The sequence below is a fragment of the Globicephala melas genome, chromosome 4 (assembly GCF_963455315.2).
Source record: "Globicephala melas chromosome 4, mGloMel1.2, whole genome shotgun sequence".
NCBI classification, from domain to species: Eukaryota; Metazoa; Chordata; class Mammalia; order Artiodactyla; family Delphinidae; genus Globicephala; species Globicephala melas.
Window position 1 is genome coordinate 136,723,843 of NC_083317.1, and position 24,608 is coordinate 136,748,450.

Sequence of the window (24,608 nt, forward strand, 5' to 3'; positions counted from 1 at the left end):
TATGTTAGCTTGAAGTTTCTTGATAACTAGTGAGGCTGAATATCTTTTTATTTATTTTTTATTTTTTTTGCGGTACGCGGGCCTCTCATTGTTGTGGCCTCTCCCGTTGCGGAGCACAGGCTCTGGACACGCAGGCTCAGCGGCCATGGCTCACGGGCCCAGCTGCTCCCCAGCATGTGGGATCTTCCTGGACTGGGGCACAAACCCGTGTCCCCTGCATCGGCAGGTGGACTCTCAACCGCTGCACCACCAGGGAAGCCCTGAATATCTTTTTAAACAATATCTCGTAACATAATAATATGGGCCATCTGAAGATCCTCTGTGAATTGTCTCTGTTAATTTCATTTAAAAAAACTGATTTAGGGGAGTTCCTCCTAAATTCTAGAACATAGCCCTTTGTACATATGTCTGTGTATGTCTACATTTACCTTTATGGCTTCTGTTTTTAGGGTCCTACTTAGGAAGGCATTTCTTACCCAAGATGATAAAGTGAAAAACAACTTAAGTGTTGATTATAAACCTAGGTTTTTCTTTTTCCTTTTATGAACATTTTCTCCTTGCTCCTTCAAACTCTACTCCTTAAGAAGCTTTTATTGCCTTGGGGTGGCGGAAGATAAAGCTAAAACAAAAGGAATGTTTGCTCAGTTTTGAGTTTCAATTTACTTTTAAAGTACACAGAAAAAAAGAAATCTAAGAAGCCAAAGCATTTTGATTCATGAGAACATGGTTTTCTTCACAAAATGAAATGAAAAAACTTCCGTCTTTTTCTGAGTTTATACAACTGAATTTATCTGTCCCTTCAAAGTTTGGATCATTCACCTATAACTCTGGTGCTGGTGACTTTTGAAAGGTACGACTATAGCGGCTCTTTGGATTTTTTTCTATGTTAATTCCTCTATTAAAGTTTCCTACTTTTTCTTGGGTCAATTTTGATCATTCATGCCTTTCCCCCAAAAGCCATATTATATGGCAGGTGGAATAATGCCTATGCCCTTAATCTCTAGAGCCTATGAATATGCTACTTTTATGTGGTGAAAGAGACTTTGTAGGTGTGATTTAAAGAACCTTAAGATGGGAAGAGTATCCTGGGTGATCATGGTGGGTTAGTGTGAACACGAGTCCTTACAGTGAAACAGGAAAGTAGAAGAAGGAGTCAGAGTTGTGACTAAAGAAAAAAAGGCAGGGCTTCCCTGGTGGCGCAGTGGTTGAGAGTCCGCCTGCCGATGCAGGGGACACGGGTTCGTGCCCCGGTCTGGGAAGATCCCACATGCTGCGGAGCGGCTGGGCCCGTGAGCCATGGCCACTGAGCCTGCGCGTCTGGAAGCTGTGCTCCGCAACGGGAGAGGCGGCAACAGTGAGAGGCCCACGTATCGGGGAAAAAAAAAAAAAAAAAAAAAAAGAAAATGAAAAAGAAGGCAGCTGAAGCAGGAGAGGGAGCTGACCTGGTGGTGTTGGCTTTGAACGTGGAGGCAGGGACGTGAGTCAGTGTGGATCCCCTAGAGCTGGCAATGGCCCTCAGATGACGGCCAGTGAAGACATGGGGACCTCGGCTCTACAGTCACAAGGAAGTGAATTCTGCCAACAGCACAGATGATTCTCCCCTAGAGCCTCCTGACACCTTGGTTTTAGCTTGCTGAGACCTCAATCAGACTTTCGATTCACAGAACTGTTACAATAGTGGGAAATGCTCATTATTATTTCTTAAGTATTTCAGAAGTATTTCTCTACTTATGATCTCTAGACTCTTGAACATTTGACATTATAGTTCAGATTCTGAGTTAATCTAAAATTCCAGGTAGAATCATTTGAATTTTATTATACTGCTGGAAAAAGTTAGAATTCTGTGGACTATAACAACTTTTGCCCCCATCTTTCTTCCAAAATGGAAAAAAAAATAACATATATTTCAAGCACTCCAAGGTCCTGTGTGGCTAGCGGACACCACACTGGACAGGACAGGTATAAACCACTTAACAGTCTAAATTTCCAAATGTTTTTCACAACACGCAGGCTGTTACGTAAAGTAACCATCATAACAAACTAAGCTAATGACATATCTAGGAGAGATCTTTCGAATACCTGCTTTAATAAATTAGCTCATCAGTTATTTACTGGGTGAGATTTAGTATCCAGTTATCCAATCCAGAAAGAACTTAAAAGTGTCTTGTTCCCCCTAAGTTTCTTTTGTAGCTATTATTCTCCTGGGCAAACTTCCTTTTCAGAGATAGCACTAAGCCGGTTCTTATCAGAATTTACCTCTGAATGATCAAATTCCAAATTGGTGGTAGTATCATACAGTACTACTTGGCCTGTATTTCGTATAAAAAAAATGTACAAAATACATTTCCCCTCAATTACAGAAATTAGCTAACATTTTTGTGCCCTTTGGGACCGTAGACATTTAGACCTTAAGAAGACAGAGTCACCAGCACGTGAGACAGAAGAAAGGACTGTCAGACTTCCCACCCTTTCCAGGCCCGAGACATTCCATCACCCTGGCCTCACCTGGACAGCTCCCAAGCTGAGGAGTCAGGACTCTCAACACGCCTGTAGCCCATAAACTGCACAGTAGCCCTGATACTCTTGTAAACCTTTGAAAGTTTTTAACTGACAGGAACAACATTAACCATTTCTTGTGTTGCACCAAAACCCGATGCTCATTCCTAGAGGGGCCTGCGGAGCCCTGCCGAGATCCCCGCTTCGGGACCGAGGCACTTGTTCTCCCAGACGCGGGAAGCGTGGGCTGCCGCTGGCTCTCACGGCTTCCTCTCTGGAAACAGCCCCAGCCGAGGAGAGCTGCTTTGCCCAAGATCATGCCCCTTCCCCGGGGAACAGCTCCAATCCAGTGACTGGTTTGGGTGGACAGAGGACAAAGGCTGGCCCCCTTGTCTCAAAACAGACAACTGAGGGCAACACTGCTTCTTTGACTCCCCACGTATTGACCCTGAGGGCACTCCCCCAAAAGCTTCCTACCCGAATTCTCCAAAGTCCTGACCCAAGACAACTATTTACGATTATATGGTGAGGCACTCTTGAATATACTAAATACAGACCTATTCTCAAGCCACCTCAGGCATGTCCAGTCTTCCTTTCATAACCAAACATCGGGGAACAAGCCCAATGCAGACTGATCTGAGGAAATGTCTCTGGAAACTCTGCCCAGCGCTGAGGATGGGGGGATGACCACAGGAGCTCGTCAGAAGCTCCTAAAACTGCAGCACAAGGGAAGCACAGACTTGTACCTGCACTGACTGACCTACAACCCCAGGTGGTCAAAGCAAACACTGAAGTATGAACAGCGGGACTCTGGAAGCACAAAAGAGGGACCATCCAATCCTGTCGCAGGCCATCAGAGTTGTGAGCGACATCTTGAAATCTGAGGAGTGGGCAGTGGTGGGGGTCATGGCTCAGGGAAGGTCATTTGGGGGCAGAAAACATGGTATTTACGAGGCAGTTAGACGCCTGGGAACATCGAGCTCAGACAAAGCCTGATTAATCCTTCAGCGCTTCCTGCCATCCATATGGAATTGAAAATGACACCGATACCAGTGTAAACAAAATAGGATTAAGTTCAACAGAGTGCTTCTGTTTCATTTGATGATTACATCAATGGTTTTCTCGGGGGTGGGCTGGGGTGGGGAGGAGGGAATCAAATTCTTTCTAAAAGTGGCCAGTACCCCACATGTGAGCTGCTTTCTCTCTTGGTCATCCAGCTCTGGGGGAGGGAGGCAAGAGGGAAGGTGGGGCTCTAAAAATAGGGCCAGCTAGACCAAGAAGAGCAGCTTGTTCTCGCGTGAAGGGGTTTGGCCTTTCTCTTGTCAGTAGCGATGGGAGTTATTACAGATGTTAAGCAGGAAAGTAGCCTGAGTTTTACAGGAGCTTGGCTGAACGAGGCATGCCCTGCACTGGCCCATGCAAGAGATTATAAGGCTTCAACTAAAGCTGGGGTGATAGATTTGAGAGACACTTGCAAAGCACAATTCCTCGAAGCAGTACCTGCTGAGTCAGCACCTGCGCTGGAGTCTGAGCTCAGCTGGTATCTAGCTGTGTGGCCTTGAAAGCGTCACTGACCCTCCACAGGCCCAGTTCTCATCCACAAGGGAGGCACCCACTTCACGTGCGCTGTGTGTCCTAGGTGGGTCGCGTGTGTAAAGGGCTCAGCGTGGCTCCCGGCATCTGCTACGCGCTGCGCAGACCCAGACCATTAACCAGCACGCTGGGCACTTCCAAATCTAGAGCAGGTGGGTTCACAGGCAGTCCTGTGGTCACAGACCTGCCAGGGCTCTCCTGCTGGCCTGTCCTTCCACTGGCTGCACTGCCCGGTGACCACCCGCAGACCTGGGCTAATTGGCTCTGAGCCCAGGACCACCACGTACGCCACGCCCGGGAGCGCCTGCGGGTTCGGATGCACGCCCTGGTGCGAGCTGCATCTGCGCAGGACGGGAACGTACCTTTTTCTAACATGCACAAAGGGACTCCTTGGACTAGCTATGGCCGTGTCTGGGCATATTAAATCTTTCCTTCACTCTCTGTCCTTCTCTGAAAGATTCAATAAAACTTCTGGGTCCCCTGTGCTACGTGTCAATGGAGGTTATCTGTCAAGTGCCTGAGTGGACTGAATGAGCTTCACAGGCATCAGTGGGGACCCTGACCACAGAGTGGCCGGGAGAGAGGAAAGGAGGAAGGGGAAGAATATTTATTAAGTTCCTACGATGCCTCATGACTTTTCATGACTTTTCTCTCATTAAACTCAGTGGGAAGCAAGAACAGGGGTTGGGCTGTATTCCTAAATAGTCGGGCAGAACCCCCATAAACCTGAGACCAGCTGGGGGATTTGGACACAGGACGGCCAAAGGCAAAACGTTCAGGAGGCTAGGAAGTCTGGGGGTCGCTGGTGGGAGGCCTGGCTCAGAGAAGCGGGAAGGGCAAAGCCTTTGGGAAGCCCGGTGCTGTGGCCACAGGAAGGGGGTCGCCTTGACGTCATTCAGCGACCCGGAGAAGACAGGACGAAGCTGGGCCCCGCCTGGTGACACTTTGGTACCTCACAGACCTGAGTGACAGACAGCAAGAGGGCTCAGGTCTACTCATTAGAAACATACATCTTGGTGCCACAAGAGGGGAAAGGAAGCAGGCTGTACCTGCAGCCCCTGAAACAGACCTGGTTCTAGCCTGGCCAGAGAGGTCAAGCTTTATTGCGTCCAGAGCTGGCATGCAAACATGGAGTTTCAGATTGTCAGAAGTCATTGTTAAGCAAAGAAAAGACAGAGGTGTTAAGTAGGTTCATCTATTTGATTCTGGAAACCAAAGAGGTACCTGAGGAAAACACATAATGACGCCACCACCAGGACCTGCCCCCCCCCCACACCCGTCATGTCCTCGAGCCCTTACTATGTGACAGGTAACTGCCCTTGAAGCAGCTGCTCTTTCTCTGTCTTTACAGGCGAGCGGTGAAGTGGCCTCGCTGGGTCATCCAGCAAGGCAGTGACGGAAGCAGGACCCTAACCCAGGCCCGACTCCAGAGCCCAGGCTGGGCAAAGATGCACCACCATCCTGCTCCCCTACAAAGGGCTGCAGTAAATGTGACTTTGAATTAAAGAAAAGTGGAATGAGGTCTTTGGATATGAAAGGGCAAATTCTGACCTTGTTCTCAATCCAAAAACAACTCATTTATTCAATGTTTTTTCCAGTAAGTGTTCCAAAAAGAGGCGTTTTCTAGGTAATTGATGCGTCCCCAAATTTGTTTTCCATGTTCTGTATTTCTCTGCAATTGTTCAGAACATAATGGAACTACCTGTTCTGCTTCGGGACTATCGTGTCTCAACAACACCCAGAGGGACCGGTACCGGGTCATCTACCAGGATAACCTTTTGGCTCTGCAGTCTCCTCCCTCAGCCTTGTGGGCAGCAGCAGCTCTCTGTCCTCTCGTCACCATGTCCTGCTCGAGTTGATTTGACCTCCCTCTTCTTTGTTCTACCCATTTGCTGCTTGTCACCTGCACTGGGACTTATCTGTTAGTGTTTTCATCTTGAAGGTCCAGAGTGAAGTCATCTCCAGGCACGAGCTGTTAACATATTAATGTGACTCGCGTGTTGTTTCTCAGTTTAAAATCTTTTTTTTTTTTTTCCTACAAGGCATTATAAGAAACTTAACAGTGGATACCCTTAGTGAAATGGGCTGGCAGAAAGAAGTGGGAGGAGAAAAGGGGGTTGTTTTATTTCCCATGTAATGCCTTTAATTAATTGGGGATTGTCTAATATTATATGTACTTCAGTTTTACCTTAAGAATGTCAACAGTGGTTATCTGGGCAGGGAGATTTTTGATCTTTCTCAACCTTTTTTATTTAAAAAAGCAACCTGATACATGCACCCCTATGTTCATAACGGCACAACGTACAATAGCCAAGACATGGAAACCACCTAAACGTCCATCAACAGATAAATGGATAAAGAAGATGTGGTACATATATATAATGGAATATCTCTCAGCCATAAAAAAGAACGAAATAGTGCCATTTGCAGCAACATGGATGGACGTAGAGAGATTACTATACTAAGCAAAGTAAGTCAGAAAGAGAAAGACCAATACCATATGATTATCACTTATATGTGGAATCTAAAATACGACACAAATGAAGTTATCTAAGAAACAGAAACAGACTCACAGACATAGAGAACAGACTTGTGGTTGCCAAGGTGTGGGGAGGGGAGGGGAGGGATGGACTGGGCGTGTGGGATTAGCAGATGCAAACCATTATACATGTAATGGATAAACACAAGGTCCTACTGTATAGCACAGGGAACTAAATATATTCAATATCCTGTAATAAACCATAATGGAAAAGAAAAAAAACCCAACCTGATAAATGTTATATAATGATATCTATACATTCACGTTAGTAACATAAATACATATACACGAATACAAATTTTAACACTGCCTATGGCAATAACTTAAGAAATCTAAATTTCTTTCCTAAGGGTCCATTATATGATAATACTTATATACTTCTGTTGTTGGAAATTCTAAATTCTCTTTGGAAGTAATGTCTGTGTATATGCACGTGTCTATCTCCCCATATTTTAAAGTTTTTTAGTTTATGAATTAATAATTCCTAAGTATCTCTCGAAAAAAGTTCCTGGGGGTAGATGTGCCATTTCCAAAAATAATTTTGAAGAAACCCTTTGAGTTGCCAAAAGTGAACTGTCCTGTGGCACATTTTTTTATGATTGCAACCTACACTGAGCAATATAAAATGGAACTTTCCAACAATTGTCCAAATATTATTTATTGACTAAATTGTGAGATCTCACTTTATATTCAGAATTTTCTTCAAAAAATTAAAACCTGTATAATTATTGTGTGTTAAAAGGCAAAGATACAGATATGAAACCTCATGGGAAGAAAAGACTATCTACAATCAAAGAATCATTGAAAATATTGACATTTACTTAATTTCTTGAAATTTGCTCCACTGCTTTGAAAAAAGATACTTGGGAAGTCTGAATGTTAGGTTTTCATTTCTCTGAAATGAAAAGTATACCTACTCTTGTGGGTTTAGCACGTCTGATGAGATTCTCCAATTTCCAGTATTACTGACCCTATCAAGCAGAGATTGTTAGAAAGTATTTTGTTGCCACCACTGACTATTTTGGTTTACTTCTACTTCCCCTTGCTTTCTGACATTCTGCAGGAAGTGTGTTGAGGGAAACACACTGTGACTTCTCCAAATCCGGGTAGGTATCATCCTACTGTCTCATCACAGACTGGAAGCTCTTTATCTGGCCTCACGTCTCATTAAGCCACTGGACTCTTCCCTGTCAGACTGATACAGTCTCTGTTGGAGCAGGGCAGGCAGGGTAATTTAGAACAGGGTATCAGAAAAGGAGCTGGTTCCTGACCATGTGGGCTTGCTGGGCCATCTAAAGCACCGGGGATGCCCTAGCAGCCTGGTGAAGCTGGAGGGAAGCCCAAGGGACTGATGAAAACAGAGCTCGGCACACAGTAGGCACTCAATGAACACTTGTTGAATAAGTGAATGAGATGATTCTACTTCTACAACACAAGTCATTTGAACAAAATGATACAACCTCCTCCTTTAAGAGTCTATTTAAAAAGCGACACTGTTCACGTGGCTCTGGTCTGCAGGAAAACACGGACTGAGCAATAGCATAAAAGCAGAAGTCAGAACAGACAAGCCAGCCTTCAGCTTTCTCTTCCCACAGGTATAAAATGATCGGGCTTCAATACCCAGAGGAATACTCTGCGGTGAACTCACTTTGGGATAACAAAACTCTGGTTAAAAAGTTGTCTGGGTGGGGGCTTCCCTGGTGGCGCAGTGGTTGAGAGTCCGCCTGCCGATGCAGGGGACACGGGTTCGTACCCTGGTCCGGGAAGATCCCACATGCCGCAGAGCGGCTGGGTCCGTGAGCCATGGCCGCTGAGCCTGCGCGTCCAGAGCCTGTGCTCCGCAATGGGAGAGGCCACAGCAGTGAGAGGCCCGCGTACCGGAAAAAAAAAAAAAAAAGTTGTCTGGGGGGAATTCCCTGGCAGTCCAGTGGTTAGGACTCCGTGCTTTCAGTACCAAGGGCCCGAGTTGATTCCTGGTCGAGGAACTAAGATCCTGTGAGCCACGTGGCGAGGCCAAAAACGAAGTTGCCTGGGGGGGGGGGCTCAGATTTTAATTTTAGGAAACAAATTTAAGTCCTACGAATCCTCACCGTATCAGAAGATCACATCAATATTCATCTAAGCACAATAACTGACAAAGCTAAAGAGAAGTCATCTGGAGGTGATCTGCCTCTTCTACTGGCCATGCTACTGCACCCCTTTATTACACAGATCACTCCACAGACACCAAGAAGAGTAAATAGCAGCTTTTCACAGAATCCCTGAGCTTGAAAAGCCCTAAAGGTCAGCTGGTTCACTTAACCAGAACACAGCCAGAAACTGTACCTGTGAAACACAGAACTACATATAGAAGTAAGATCACACCCCTCTGTGACACAGTATGTTTTTTAACATGTTAAGTCAACATACCACTGATCTCCTAATCACAATATATTGTTTTCTGTTAATTTATTAAAAAGCATAGATATTATGGAGACATATCATTATTAGAACAGTATTTTAATACTAGTAGCATGACTGTACTGTGTGGGTATTTTAAATTAAGGAAGACATGATAGGAATTTCAATTAATACGGCTATCTTTTTTGTCTGAATTTGAATGGAGGATTCTTAAAGTTAGTCTAGTCTTCCATTTAATACAGAATTCCTCTCTGTAGCATATTTTTTTATCTAAAAGAGCACATAATAAAAGATGAATGCAGCAACTTTAAATATTTACGTTTCTAAATTCCACAGGAGCTGCTGAATATGGATTACTATTATTCTGTTTCTTTTTTTTTTTTTTTTTTTGCGGTACGTGGGCCTCTCACTGTTGTGGCCTCTCCCATTGTGGAGCACAGGCTCCGGACGCGCAGGCTCAGCGGCCATGGCTCACGGGCCCAGCCGCTCCGCGCATGTGGGATCTTTCCGGACCGGGGCACGAACCCGTGTCCCCTGCATCGGCAGGTGGACTCTCAACCACTGCGCCACCAGGGAAGCCCCCTGTATTTCTTAAATAAACTTCTTCTAGATTTTGAACACACGGTTATGATATTTAACTATTACCTTTTTATTTTAAATCATTACCAATGACTCTACATAGAGATTTGTCACACTGAACTTTAATTCTGTTAATACGATTCATAGTATGAAGCCTGTACTTAAAAATGTATTTCAGAATCAAGTTGTAATTCTTTTAGCTAAAATATAGTAAGTACCTATGGCTAATACATACAATAATATGTATACACACAGCATCTAAAATGTCTTAACCTCAGAACTAATTTGTCAAATCTTGTCACGGAGCACCTATGCACAACTGAAAGAACATCTCAGCGTGAGCTGCCAAAGAAAATGTGGTGGTAAAATAATAACAAAATCTCGAGTGACCATATTTCGGCAAGGAAAGAAGCTGGTGCAAACCTGATAAAAACCCCACAGCTTAACAGGATTTGGCATCAGCATCAGCACGATATGACATGAGAGGGAACTTTTGTTCTTAACAACAGTGCCACTCAGTGGCTGAACAATGGAGTGAACTGATAAACAGCATGAATGGAAGGTGGGCAAAAAGGAAAATGGAGTTTGGGAAGAGGCAATGATAGTACTGCAGGCAAAGAGATACTGCATTGCCATGGTAACTGTACCTGGGAGGTCAGTTAGGGTCTGGGCAGGAACAGAAACCTGAGCATCGCTTCCTGTAACTACATCGCCTGGATTTCATAAGAAAAAATAATTAGATATCATAAAGAGGAAAAGAAAATCAATTTTTCTTTCATATTTAATGCTGGAATACTTTACTTATCAACCTAATTACTAAAAGTACAGTGAAACAGAAAATACAACACAATCTTAGAAAAATATAAAATATTTTTTAAAGAAACTGATTTTTAAAAAGTGTTTCCTAAAAAGCTTTTGTGCCTGTTTTTCTTAAGGAAAAAAAACAAGTTTCTATTAGTCTAAAGTACAGGGAACTTTAGCCATCAAAAGACTTGGCCGAGCAGATTTCATTATGCTATAAATAACAGCATGATTTTATATTTTCTTATTTTTCTAAAAAAATTCTTTATCCAAAAGTAAGTTATATGCCTTTATTAAGAAGTCAACATTCTTCTGAAATTGATTTCCTCCTGCAACAGACAAAATTTATTTTTAACTAAACTTGAAACCAATTTCTTCAGTGATAAGATAAAGACCTAAACAAGTTCTAATTTCATATTAAGTATTGAAAAGATTTCATAAGTTACCACATGCACTTATAAATGTCAACATGTAAAAATAAATCTGTGAACTGCATACCCTTTAAACTTGATATACTTATTATAGGCGAGATTTCATTTACAAATTGGACCTGCAGTAAATGCTTAAAATAAAGAAGTGTTCAAATTCAAAAAACAGAGGAAAGGGGGGGGGGAAAGGGAGTACATTTAAAAAATGCAGGAAAGAAAGGAAAAGGAAGTACTGAGAAGCATTCGAGGTACACGGCCACTGAGAAGGAAGATTTTTTTGGTTCTTTGATTTCCTTCCTGGATGACAAAGTTCAACATGAAGCACAGTTGCTGTCGACAGAATCATCCCCTGGATAGATCAGCATCTGAAGCCTCATGCTATTTTGAGATTAATGAGCTGAAAAACAAGCCTTCTTAAAAGGCACCATATTTTCTATGTATGATAACGTATGATTAACAGATTTGCTTTCCCTGTAGCTTTTACACAATAGTAAAAAAAAAAAAATCAATGTTTGAATTATATAACAACCCTCAGTGCCTTGACCACTTGCTACCATTATGATTTACAGCACAGCCAGCTCACCTGGAAATTATTGGGTTGTAATTAGACCATTCCTATCAATTAACAGTACATGCATTTATATTCTCCTATAGCTGAAATAAAATCTATAAATAGGTACATATGCCAAACAAGTGATAAACAACTTTTCGTGGAACTTCTCAGGTCCTGAATTTTCATAATATAGTTAACTCTCTATTCACTGGTGAATGGTGTGCCTCATTTTCTGTACATCTGAAAATTTTCAATTCTATGCTTGCTACCCATTTCACTCTGCTGCTTCTGGATCACCTATTAATGTATATTTAGAGACTGAGACTAATTTTAATATTGGATGTCACCAGGAAAATGATGGAGGATCACCTGTGCTCCCTCCCTCCTTCAGGACCCCGGCCCCAACAGAGATGCCAACAGCAGAAGGCATTTCAAGTGACACCTACATGAATGTTGGCTTCTCTGTAGAACTCTTCCCCTATTCAAGCACAGGTAATCGGGAGTTAACTAACCTATGAAAGCCATAAGGATATCCAGCTGCGTAAACAACCACTTTTCAAAACAACTTTAAAATTTTCCAGCGGAGTACACTAAAAAGGCACCAAGTAGATGACTCTGTTCTGAGATAGTCAGAAGCCCTATTCCAACACATGCCTTCCGAAAGGGTAAACACTGTGCTCACTCATTCCCGGGCCAGGTGACACACCTGCAGATTTGTCAGTGTCACAGCACAGCAGGACACTTGTGGGAAACACCAGCATAAGCAACCGATGTTGGTATTTTTTTTTTTTACATCTTTACTGGAGTATAATTGCTTTACAATGGTGTGTTAATTTCTGCTTTATAACAAAGTGAATCAGTTATACATACACATATGTTCCCATATCTCTTCCCTCTTGCGTCTCCCTCCCTCCCACCCTCCCTATCCCACCCCTCTAGGTGGTCACAAAGCACAGAGCTGATCGCCCTGTGCCATGCGGCTGCTTCCCACTAGCTATCTATTTTACGTTTGGTAGTGTATATATGTCCATGCATGTTGGTATCTTTTACCAAAGGAACCGCAGATTTTTGGAGCTGGGAGGCTCCCCAGGGATCAGCCCAAACCTCTTATTTCTGGGTGAGGAAAAGGGTCTGAAAGCTTCAGCATTCTGCCCGTGGTTCACTGGAGAGTGAATGAAGGAAGGGGATCAACCTACCCTCGCTTCTACTGGTATAAACCTTTCTCCTTCCTTTTACTCCATTTTATTCAAAACTTCATGCAGGGAGGGGCATTAGCAGGACGATATACCTTTAATATGAAGGTAGACAAGCTTTTTGTAGGTTGACACGACAAGAACAAACCAGAAATAAAAAGGAGAGTTGCCAAACAAGACCACTTTTGTTCAGCGCAGGGATCAGTTACAAAATGCCCCAGTGATGCTCATGTTCCAAATACTTTGCTTAAGTGCTCTGTTGTTTCCTTGTAACTGGAGACTCAGTTTTCATCAATTGTTCCATCCTCATGCACTTCCTTTCTCACTTACTGTGATATTAATACTTGACATTTCCTTAGAGACACAACTTTATATTTCTATAGTCATTTGGCTTGTTTCCTCAGAAAATTTAACGGCATTAAGAGATTCTCTGACTCATTTGCTGCCATCAGTTAGAACTACTACTGACTACAGCTTGTTATCAAAGCAATATTGAAATCATATTTGTTTAGAACAGTAAAACAGTACAATTAAGAAATATATAAAATAACATTCATTTCCATCCTGGAAGTGGGCATGTCTCCTGGCATTAAAATACATTTACAATATGTTAATGATCTGAAGTCTCCTATTCTTTAAATCATGTGTGATAGCTCTACATTAAAAAGAGAAGAATGTAATTTGAAAAGAGATATTCGTATGTAAGGTAAATGGAATATTCTAATAGAAATTTAAATACTAAATATATAAAGTCTAATACTTCATATAGGCAATGATAGATAATATGATGAAACTAATAGAAAAACACACACTTATTATTGAAAAACTCATTATTTTCTATCATTGGAGAAGAGTCCATTTAACTTAAGTTCTGACCAGTTTAAATGCCAATAATTTAATTTTTAAAATAATTTTGGATGCAATCCTCTTAAACAGAGTATATGGAACATGGTTTAAGGTCTTCTTACTGATTCAATATTACTATTGTTATTGTCAACACCTGTTACTGAACTTGGCTATGATCCAGGGACACCTTTAAGACACAGATGAGGCAGGGGTCAGGAGGGTATTTGCTCTGACACTAACTGGCCACAGACACTATGCTTTGTGAGGGCTTAGGATTGATTTTTGTAGATTTTCTGCCATCGTGTTACTATTTCTTGCTTCCGTAGTATAGACAGCAGAGTCCCATCACTAAAAATAAATGTGGCTATTTCTAATCGGCTATGAGTAGGGGTACTTAATTCATATGTCTTTGGAAATAAGTAGAAAATAAGAGAAAAAGGTTATGAGTAACAACCTGAAGGGCTCCCTTATGAACAAAACACCGGAGGCAGGTGAAGTGCTGGAAAGGCCCTGAAATGGAAAGGAGCGTACCTGAGTCCCAGCAGCAGGAGAGCCGCTGACGGCACTCCCAGCAGCAGTGCACACTTGTCAACTGAGTGATTCGGCTCTCACGTTCTCTGGTTCTCTCAGTGCAGGGATTCAGACACTAACTCTGCTGCCTGAGATATTCTGTTTGGCCTCTTCCCCGCTTTGGGCTCTAGTTTGTATTCCTTGGAGGTAAAGCAGGTGGAACAGGGACTGCAAGCCTGGTGGCCCGCTTCCTCCTAACCAACTGCACGGACAAATGCTGTGACTAGCAGAGCCCAGGGTACCAGACCTTCCCATCTCAGATGCTCTTCTAGCCAGAAGCATCACTATACAAAGCTAGCAGAGATCTTGGTCAACTGACGTCAAGTTCTGTGCTGTGACAGTTCACGCCATACTCTGTGGGCATCACCAGGACGCAAATGCAAGTATACTAAGGTACAGATGTTAAAACAAGTACTTTAACAAATTACCTCATAAAACGTTCTTAAGAACAATATAGTATCTGATATTGCCATTTAAAAAGGACCTACTATAACAGATTTTAAAAAATTAAGTCTTGCACTAATTTCTCTTTCTAGGACGGTGATTCCTCATAGACAGGTGAGGAAATCCCAGGCTACCTTGGGAGTGTTTCCTCTAGATTAACCAGTATTTTCCCTTACCTTTGTTCAGCTGCACTGGCATGCTTTCCGATTTCATCAGCCTCTGCTGCTGCTGCAGAGGATGCTTGGGGGCCTCTGCTAGGGTCCTGGTGGGAACCACAGCCGGGGAGGAGGTACCGCCACTGCTTCCCGGTACTGGGCCATCCGCACCGCCCGGGGCCGCTGCCGGAGAAATCAACTTTCTTCCAAAATTCATCAGGCTAGTAGAGACCTTATTTATATTCAGGGGAGCACCTTTGGCACTAGTCCTGTAAAAAAACAAATTAGGTGGAGAGACATTGTTTAAATTAGAGGACAACTCTATTTCACACGCTCTGTTGATATAAAAACATACCTTACCTGCTTTGGAAAAGGTCTAGATCAGCTACATGAAGTGAGGCGTGATAATTTCAAAGTGACCACAGAATAAGAAAACAACAAGATTCTTAAAGATGTGGCTTATGGAAAATAGTCTTTTTACTTTCCATTCATTCATTCATTCAACAAACAGGGCGCATTATAGCCAACACTGCAACTGTCCAAAACAGACATAGTTTCCCTCCTGGAGATTCTAGAAAATACATTCATCACATAATCACATAAACAGATGTATGACTAAAACCTGTGATGAGGACTCTGAAGGAGAGGTACAGGGCTGGGCGAGTCTGGGATAAACCACAGAAGGGGGCACCTGGGAAGCCAGGCTGAGAATAGATTTCCCACAAACTCTGGCCTGTAGGAACAAGGCCATATTTAATCTGACTTTGAAAAATAAATGTGTCTGAGAGCCATGAAGTCAGTTCACAAAAGTACATCAAGGGCTCTGGTCCACGAGAATTGAGTCCACCCTCACCCCACACTACCGCCCCCGCGTTCTGTATCCTCCTTCCCCACGTCCCTGCTTTACTTTTCCTGATGGCGCTTTGCATCATCTGACATACTACATATTTTACTTATTTGGCTATGATCTGTCCACCTCCCCCAACCCCCACCGGAATAAAAGTTTCATGGAGACAGGACTTCGTTCTCTCTGCCATGTTGCCAGTCGCCTAAAACATAACAGGTGTTCTAGAAATATGTGTTAAAAGGCAGCTGCGTCTACCTGTGGTCTAAGCTTTTACACCTATTCCCATGGAGGAAGCGTCCCTTGCTCCTGGCCACGGCCCGCCTTCCCACGTGCGGGGAGATCCCATCTGCTCTGACCTTTGGAGACTGTTGCTCCTGGATCTTGCTCTCCTGCATCACCATTTCCCCCTTTCTACCGTATCTTTCCCATGAGCACACAACCGTGGTGTGTGTGTGTGTGTGTGTGTGTGTGTGCACACAAGCGTGTCTCCCAACGTCTCCTTTGAACCCTCATTCCTTCCTGGTTACCATCCTACTTCTTTCCCTCCTCACAACACGTCTTTTCAGAAGTGTCTTAATGTGCTACTTGTGCTTCTCCAGTCCTGGTCCACTAAGGTCTGGCTGTGGCGTCCTTGCCATCGCTCTGAAACCACCCCTGGAGGTCACCAATGACTCCGCAGAGCAAAGGTCCATCCTTACTTCGTGCCACGTCTCAGCAGCAGTCAACTCCCCTCCACTCCCCGCTCCCTCTCAGACAGGTCCTCTCTCGGAAACCAGGGTTTGCTAGCACCTGTGCTCTGTCTGGCAGATAGAGGACACCAAGTCAACATTGGCTAAAATGAATGATTACGTCCCAAATGATTCATCATCTTGAAGTATCTCAGGGCTATTACGTGAAAGACCAGTTATGATTATAAATTATTTTAGTTGTTGGAGGCTGACCATGTCAATATCAAAGTTTGCATTTTTACTGCCCAATCATTAATAGAAGCTTGTTTTCTCGCATTTAGCTTCTTTTTCATAAAAGTAGGAAACTGAAAATCAAGTTTGAGGGATCCACTTGTTACGATTTTAGTTACCTTGAATTTTGCCATCATTTCGTCCTCTCAGATCTACCTGGCAACACTTACATGGTAATTCTACTTTTTATATGACAGCTGTATCCTTGCCGTTACTAGATAGGGCGCTAAAACAGAACTGATCCAGAGTTCTGTAATAAAAAGCAAAGAACACTATGCTTCTTCCTTCCATAAAGTCTTTAATGGTCCTAGCTAATATTATGGGCTAGGTATGGGAAACTTATATTGCTTCAGAGATTGGACAAATCAAATTTAAAACCTGGAATTTGCTTTATAAAAGAAACGAGCTATTCATTTATAACGCATGAAATGTGAAAAAAAATCCTTTTTCAAATGGTTCGTTTTGCATCATTTCATCTTTAAAGAACAAAGCTATTTAATGTTCTTTGAAAAATTATTGAAAATAATGTTTCCTAATGGAGATGAGGATATATAGTGATGATGCACCACTTATTTCCAATGTTTTATTTATTTATTTACTTATTTGCGGCACGCGGGCCTCTCAGCACTGTGGCCTCTCCCGTTGCGGAGCCTCTCCCGTTGCGGAGCACAGGCTCCGGACGCGCAGGCTCAGCAGCCATGGCTCACGGGCCCAGCCGCTCCGCGGCATACGGGATCTTCCCGGACCGGGGCACGAACCCGCGTCCCCTGCATCGGCAGGTGGACTCTCAACCACTGCGCCACCAGGGAAGCCCTATTATTATACGCTTCCTAAGGAAGCGCTATTATTATACGCTTCCTAAGGAAGCAGAGACCTCTCAATGTATAGACACTACAGCTTGGCAACAGAGAAGGCGCTCAATACATGTTTATTGAGAAAAAGAATGAATGACATGTAAAGAACTCATAAATTCTGGATTCAGAAGGCGCTCACCTCTGGCACTGCAGTGCACTCAGCAGCCTGCGTGCATCCCCCTTTCTCGCGAGTCATAGTGGAAAGAAGAGTTATTAGGATACTGAAGTTCCACTGCATTTTAGTTTCGCTTGTATGCAAGTCAAGATCCATAATTCACGGATATGAAGAAGTTAGAATGTTGTTACCCTTTTTTTATAAACAAAAATGTACTAGTCAAATTCCCCTACTGCCAGTTCTAAAATTCATATGTTGATAAAAGTACTAAGAAACTGCTAGAGCATTATCAAGAGACTATGGTTATGGCATCTTCATTACTCCTACAAACCATGAAAAACACACAGATCAAGCTCATGCCGAACCATTCTTCATCTGAATAGCTCTTAAAAGAGGATGAGCGCTGTTTTCCTTTTTTGAACGTTTTTTTGTTTTCAACCAATTTCCCCCTCATCCACTACCCATGCTTCCAGAAGAATAAGAAGAATTTTGAAAACAACTATTGAAGGTGACTATTTTCAGGTAGAAACAATTATAACCCATGTACTTCTAGAGCAAGCATGCTAAGCATGCTGCCTGCTGTTTGTGTTTTAGGCATGACAACTTTTATGACAAAGTTAGCTAAGAGAGATCTTAAATATTAGCAGCAGCAGTCTTCGCAAGACATACTAAACATTCTGCAACAGTTATTATTGGCTGTCAAGTCACGTGTGCTAAATTAATGAAAATTAATTTAGTTGTCAAGAGATCTGATGGACAGTGAGGACCGGACTGGATTGGATTAAAGATGGCGGCAATGGGGCTTCCCTGGTGGCGCAGTGGTTGGGAGTCCGCCTGCCGATGCAGGGGACGCGGGTTCGTGCCCCGGTCCGGGAAGATCCCACATGCCGCGGAGCGGCTGGGCCCGTAAGCCATGGCTGCTGAGCCTGCGCGTCCGGAGCCTGTGCTCTGCAACAGGAGAGGCCACAACAGTGAGAGGTCCGCGTACCACAAAAAAACACAAAAAAACACAAAAAACAAAACAAAACAAAACAAATCAAGATGGCGGCAATGTGTAAATAGTGTTAAAAGAAATGCTAAGAGGGCTTTGGAGTTAACAAGACATTGAACACCAAATCTAATGAGCAACTGGCTCTGTGTAATCAAAGTCTTTTGTTACTGTCGTCTACACTACATACTATTATTAAAAACAGTACCACCTAGGAGGGATTGTTTGGAAATTGTGCCAAGAACTTTCTTTTAGCACAGCCTCTTCAGTGGGTTAAATCAGCAGCAACAGAGGCATCTTCCTGAAGATCCATGAATCCTTCGAAATACCTGTACCAGAACCCAACCTGGCTTCATTGTTGGGCCCTTTTTGTACAGTTTCTGAAATTCTGAAAGTGGGTGACTCTTGCTGCCTCTTCTACCCTCTTCCTACCAACTTGATCTCTTGCAGCCTGGCTTTCTAACTCACACTCTGTTTACTGAAAGAGCTTCTAGGGTCTCCAATGCCTTCTTAATTCCCAGGATCATGAGCTGCTCTCATTCAACTTCTAAATCCTTTCTAAAGCTTAAAAAAAAAAAGTATCGCCTCTGTAAAAACTCTCCACAACCTTCTTTCCTTTCCTGGTAACCAAATCTTTTCACCACCCTGATTTATTTCCTTCTTACCTACAGATTTCTTTCAAGTTTGATATTAAGTATCTAATATTTGTTTATTTCACTCCTCTTGCAATAAAATGTTGTTAGATGCTTGTTTCTATTTTTGTCAAATAATGAGTTTTCAACTCATTTTTAATTATTTTATCTATATCCCCAAAGGTTGAATGCTTGGTTCATTCATTCATTCACTTATTCATTTTCTCTTTTTCCCAATAAAAGCATGTAAAGCTGCATATTTGCATCTGATTAAAGCAATAGCATCGGGACTTCCCCGATGATAGTGGTTAAGACTCCTCGCTCCCAATGCAGGGGGCCCCTGCACGATCCCACATGCATGCCGCAACTAAGAGGTCGCATGCCACAACTAAGGAGCCGGTGAGCCACAAATAAGGAGCCTGTGAGCTGCAACTAAGGAGCCCGCCTGCCGCAACTAAGACCCAGCACAACCAAGGAAATAAATAAAATGAATAAATATTTAAAAAAAATAAAGCAATTGCATCAAAGATTTTCCCCCACATTTTCAAATAGTCGTTGATCCAATTGTTATTTAGATACATTTAAAATTTTAGACAGTTGGGTTTGTCTTAAGTATATTACTCATTTTGTTTTATTAAATAAAAATAGAAATATCAGAAGAATGGAAGTGGGGAAATATTCTGATTTTTCAAAAGGAGTGTGGAAACCAAACTGTAAAATAGACTGGTTTATACAAATATTTTTACTAATTACTTGGAAATGGTTGTGTTTATTACAAGTAGCCAGTCTGGTTCACCAAAAACAAGTCATTCTAAGACAACTTTATTTCTAATCTGAAGTGTTGACCTCTGTTGGATTTTATCAAGGTGCAGTGGATGTAATGGAGGATAATACACACTTAGTTTATAGCTGAACAACTGTTACCTCACATGTACTGCTGAATGTTCTAGCACCCCTCTGGTGACATGTGTCTCAGACTTGGTTCACAGACCTCCTCACCAGTCTTTTTTTTAAGGTCATAATCTTCTGTCACTGAATTCCGTAACTTGGAAGAGTTATTTAGCCTGTTGTCTGGACCTTAGTTTCCTTATCTTTAAACCATGGGGGCTGAGTTATATGATATTTTGTGTCCCTTTGAGATAGAAGATCCTATAGTTTTAAGACTTGAAGAAAGAGAACATGGGCTTATGAATTTTAGACCAAAAGCTGCAGAGGCACCCAATACATCAGATAAAATAATCAAAATTTAAAATACTCTCAATAGGGTAGCATGAGAAATAAATGAAACACATAAAATTTAATGAAGATAAATAAAAGCTTATACACTTAGGTTAAAACTTTTGACAACTGCTCATTACAGATAGAATAGGGAGGCATGGATTAACGTGAGTTCATATTAAAAAACAAAAAGTCAAGCTCCCAAAAATGAATGTTTTGGTCTGGTCTACAAGGCTAATCTGAGCCCATAATGATGTTGCAGGAGAAAAATAAGATTCTTGGGGTACATTAATTCTAGATGAGTGAACTTCTGGGTTTCCAGGCAAGTGTGTAAAATGCTTGGAAGTCTTTACACTGTCCTAACAACAAGTAAAAAGCTGAACAAACTGAAAAAAAAATCAACATTTTTTTCTTAGATCCATAAGAGAAGTGAGGTCAAAGGGCAAACTGCTGTCACCCAGATTGGAGAGAGTGACGGGTGAATACAGAGGATCATGACCTACCAGAGCAGAAACCCACAAGAACCAGTGCTGGGGTAGGGAAATTGGAACTGTGGCTGAATTGCTGGAAGCTCAGTGTGGACAAACTTGAGAGTTAAAATCTCCCAGGGGACCCAGTCAGGAGGGTGGAGGCGCAGCCCAAACTTCAGCGAGTTTTCCCTCCTGGAGCTCTACCAGGTTCTCATGGTAAATATGGGAGAAAAATTGTGCTTCTGGCAGGGGTAGAGGAAAAGGAACCATTTGAAATACACCAGAGCATCTTGTTCTTCTTAAATGGTCTGCCCTCAGGAGAAATATTTAACCAGAGTCCAACCTACAGGGATTTTTGCCGAGCCTAACTGACCTGGGGGAAGGCAAGTACCCAAACCCAGCCCCCTCTAGCCGTCCTGTTCCACCTGATGTTGGTGGGGGCTGCAGCTGAGAGGCATGTGTCAAGTTCACAGTCTGGAAGCCCAGGCTCACTAAAAGATTGAGACCTAATCATAGGACCATAGAATGCTTCCTTTCCTCCACATTACTAAAGGCCTATTTCTGGTGTTCCTTTTACCCAGTACAACATGTCCAACTATAAAAAAAAAAAAAAAAAAAAAAAATTAAAAGATGTACTAAAAAAGCAAAAAGCATACTTTGAAGAGAGAGAGTGACCAAGCTTCAGAACCAGACTCAGATACAGCAGGGATGTTGGAATTATCAGACTGGAAATTTTAAATCACTATGATTAAAATGCTAAAGACTCTAAGGAATAAAGTATACAGCATGCAAGAACAGATAGGAAATATAAGCAGAGGGGAGGAAATTCTAAGAAAAAAAAAAAAGAAATGACAGAGATCAAAAATACTGTAACATAAACAAAGTATGTCTTTGATGGGCTTATTATTGATGGACATGGCTGAGGAAAGAATCTCTGAGGTTGAGGATATTTCAATAGAAACTCCCCAAGCAAACAGAAAAGACAGAAAAAGCAGAGCAGAATATCCAAGAATTGTGGGACAACCCTAAAAGATGTAACATTCAAATAATGGGAACACCAGAAGAAGAAAGAGAGAAAAGAACAGAAGAAATATTTGAAACAATGACTGAGAATTTCCCCCAAATTAATGTCAGTCAACAAACCAAAGATCCAGGAAGTTCAGAGAACACCAGGCAAGAAAAATGCCAAAAAAAAACTATGCTTAGTCATATCATTTTTAAACTATGGAAAATCACAGGAAAAAAAAAATCCTGAAATAAGCCCGAGGAAAAAAAACAGCTTACCTATAGAGAAGCAAAAATAAGAACAACATTCTAATTATCCTCAGAAACCACGTATGCAAGAAGAGAGTGCAGTGAATGAATATGTAAAGTGTTGAGAGAAAAAACCACCAACTAGAATTCTGTACCCTGTGAAATTATCCCTCAAAAGTAAATATGGTATCTATATATAGTAAGTATATATTAACCTCTTATAGGAAACACGTTTTCCTTTAATAGTAAATATGATACGTAGCTAGAAATACTAGCTGACTGTCTACACTGCAGGAGGTAACTAACTGTACAATCATGGCAGACTGTTTTGGTGATGCATTAATTTCTGGCAGAACTGAATTTTGTGTCTATAAAATGGAGTGGAACAGTAGGGAGGTATGAAAATTACGATGGAAGAGAAATGGCTAAAAAAGCAGGGGAGCAAGTCCTCCAGTACTGTGAGAGCTGCCATGAGGGAAAGCAGCGCTTCTTCGCATGGCTTTAAAAAATAAGTTTACAAAAGTTACAGACAGTAACAGAAGACAGTTAAAAGGTTATGACACAGGAAATCCTTTCTAGTGATTTCACAGGCTCAATTTAAAATAGTAAAAGCTCCGTTTCTGGAACTGTGTAAGTAGAGATTAGAAAATCATTTTCAGACACACAGGCTCCCTGACCCTGGCATGGGTGAGAGGCATGGTTCAGTGAAAGCCCCTTCTGACTCTGACAGCTTGTGATCAGCTGAGCCAAATGGCTTCTACCATCACGTTCACCATCCTGCTAAGATTACAGGACCAAAAAGAGGCCTGAATGATAGTGTGGGCCCTTGAGGGATACTCACCGAACCCATCTCAAACTCAGGGGCCTACCTGAGGCCCCTGACCCAGTATCTGAGAGGGATACAAATCTTTCCCGTTAACCGTGGCTCATGGGAGTCTCTGGCCTAGGGAAATACATCAGAATGGAAGAGGATAAAATTCTGAGATGCCCACCTGGTGGGGAGTTTTGCCCTCTTCACCTCTCTACCTTCACTTTGAGAATCACTATATATCTTCACAATTAAAAAAAAAATCACAAGCAGCTGTACTTAACATGTATCAAGAATCAACTGTTAAGGGTTTTAAGGAAGGAGGTATGGGAGCCAATAAAGATAAAGAAATGTGTGAGTGCACATAAAAGTCCAAGGAAACAGTCACATTAAAAAAAGTACAGCCATGGAAGGGAACGGGTTAGATGCAGAAAAAAAGAAGAATTTATTTTCTCTCAATTGAAAAAAAAATATACAAGACTTCTGCACTAAAAACTATAAAACACTACTGAGAGAATGTGAAGAAGACTAATTGAATGAAGAGATAGTCCATGTTCATGGATTAGATAATTCAATAATATTAAGGTATCAGTTCTTTCCAAATTGATCTATAGATTCAGTGTAATTCCAACCAAAATCCCAATAATTTTTATAGAAGTTGACATGTAGATTCTAAAATTGATAAGGAAATGCAAAGAACCCAGAATAGCCAAAATAATAAAAAAAAGAATAAAGTTGGAGGACTCAGGCTATTTAAAATCAAGACTTGCTATAAAGCTACATAATTCAGTTAGTGTGGTACTAGAGAAAGGATAGAAGGTCCAGAAATTGGCTTATATCTATATAGTCAATTGATTTTCAACCAAGGATCCAATTTAATTCAATGGGGAAAGGAAAGACTTTTAAACAAGTGGTACTGAACTGCTGGATACCTTTATGGAAAAAGATGGACTTTAATTTTTACCTCACTCCACACACAGACATTAACTTGACGTGGACCACAGATTTAATACAAATGTTAGAACCACAGAGCTTTTAGAAGAATACAGAATACCTTTGAGACTGTACAGTAAAGGGCTAACTCAGCGGGCCTGGACTGTCCCAATCCTGCACATTCCAACGTTGATTAGGACTGGACCTCGAGGGACAACTGGGAGATAACCTCCTCTAGCCCTTGGAATATCCAACCTGATAAAAGTGTCTTTGTAGACCTGGGGCCTTGAGCCACACCAAAGTTTATGCTAACAATCAGATTTATGGTAAAAGTCTGTTTTTGTTCAACCTGGGCCCCTGCCACACTATATCAGTCTGACCTCTGGAGGGAACTGGAGATGGAGTAGCTAATGTTAGTCACATGGTTGCTTCATGACTACATGACTGACCTCTAATAACAAACCTTGGGGTCACCAAGTCCTGGGTGAGCTTCCCTGGTTGGCAACACTTCACATGTGTTGCCCTACATGGTTCCCAGGAGATTTAAGCAGTCCACTGGGAGTGGACACCTGGAAAGTTGTACCTGGTTTCTCTTAAGACTCTGAGTGAAAAATGTTGCCTGCCATATCAGTAAATAGAGGATGCTCCAGCCATCAAGCCATCACATTGTAGCCTCCCCAATGGTGAGCCCTGAGGAAACTCAGGATGGAAACCGAATGCCCACCATCTAGCAGTCAACTGCTGCAGCCAGCCTGATGGTGCACCCTGAGGAGACCCTGGATGAGAAAGCACAGGATGCTGGCCCCAGGTAGCTGAAGTGCATATCAAAGCAATGATTTCAGTGAGCCCAGACTCTTGCATCTTCCCATACACAGAAAAGCGCTCCATTCTTCAATGTGAGATGTCTGGTTTTCTTTAATTAACAGTAAACTT

General features: G+C 42.2%; 1 protein-coding gene across 6 annotated transcripts in view; it reads right to left on the reverse strand.

Moving 5' to 3' along the window:
• Window positions 1–24,608, reverse strand: part of TBC1D5 (TBC1 domain family member 5) — a 546,696-nt gene that overhangs the window by 58,238 nt on the left and 463,850 nt on the right. For 5 of the 6 annotated variants that reach the window (XM_060298634.1, XM_060298636.1, XM_060298631.1 and 2 more), the window contains 2 exons: window positions 14,619–14,866; window positions 10,255–10,320 (listed from right to left, as the gene is read on the reverse strand). In XM_060298634.1, the coding sequence (XP_060154617.1) occupies window positions 10,255–10,320; window positions 14,619–14,866 (314 nt within the window). The remainder of the gene's footprint in view (window positions 1–10,254; window positions 10,321–14,618; window positions 14,867–24,608) is intronic. The other variant, XM_060298635.1, reaches the window with a different exon arrangement.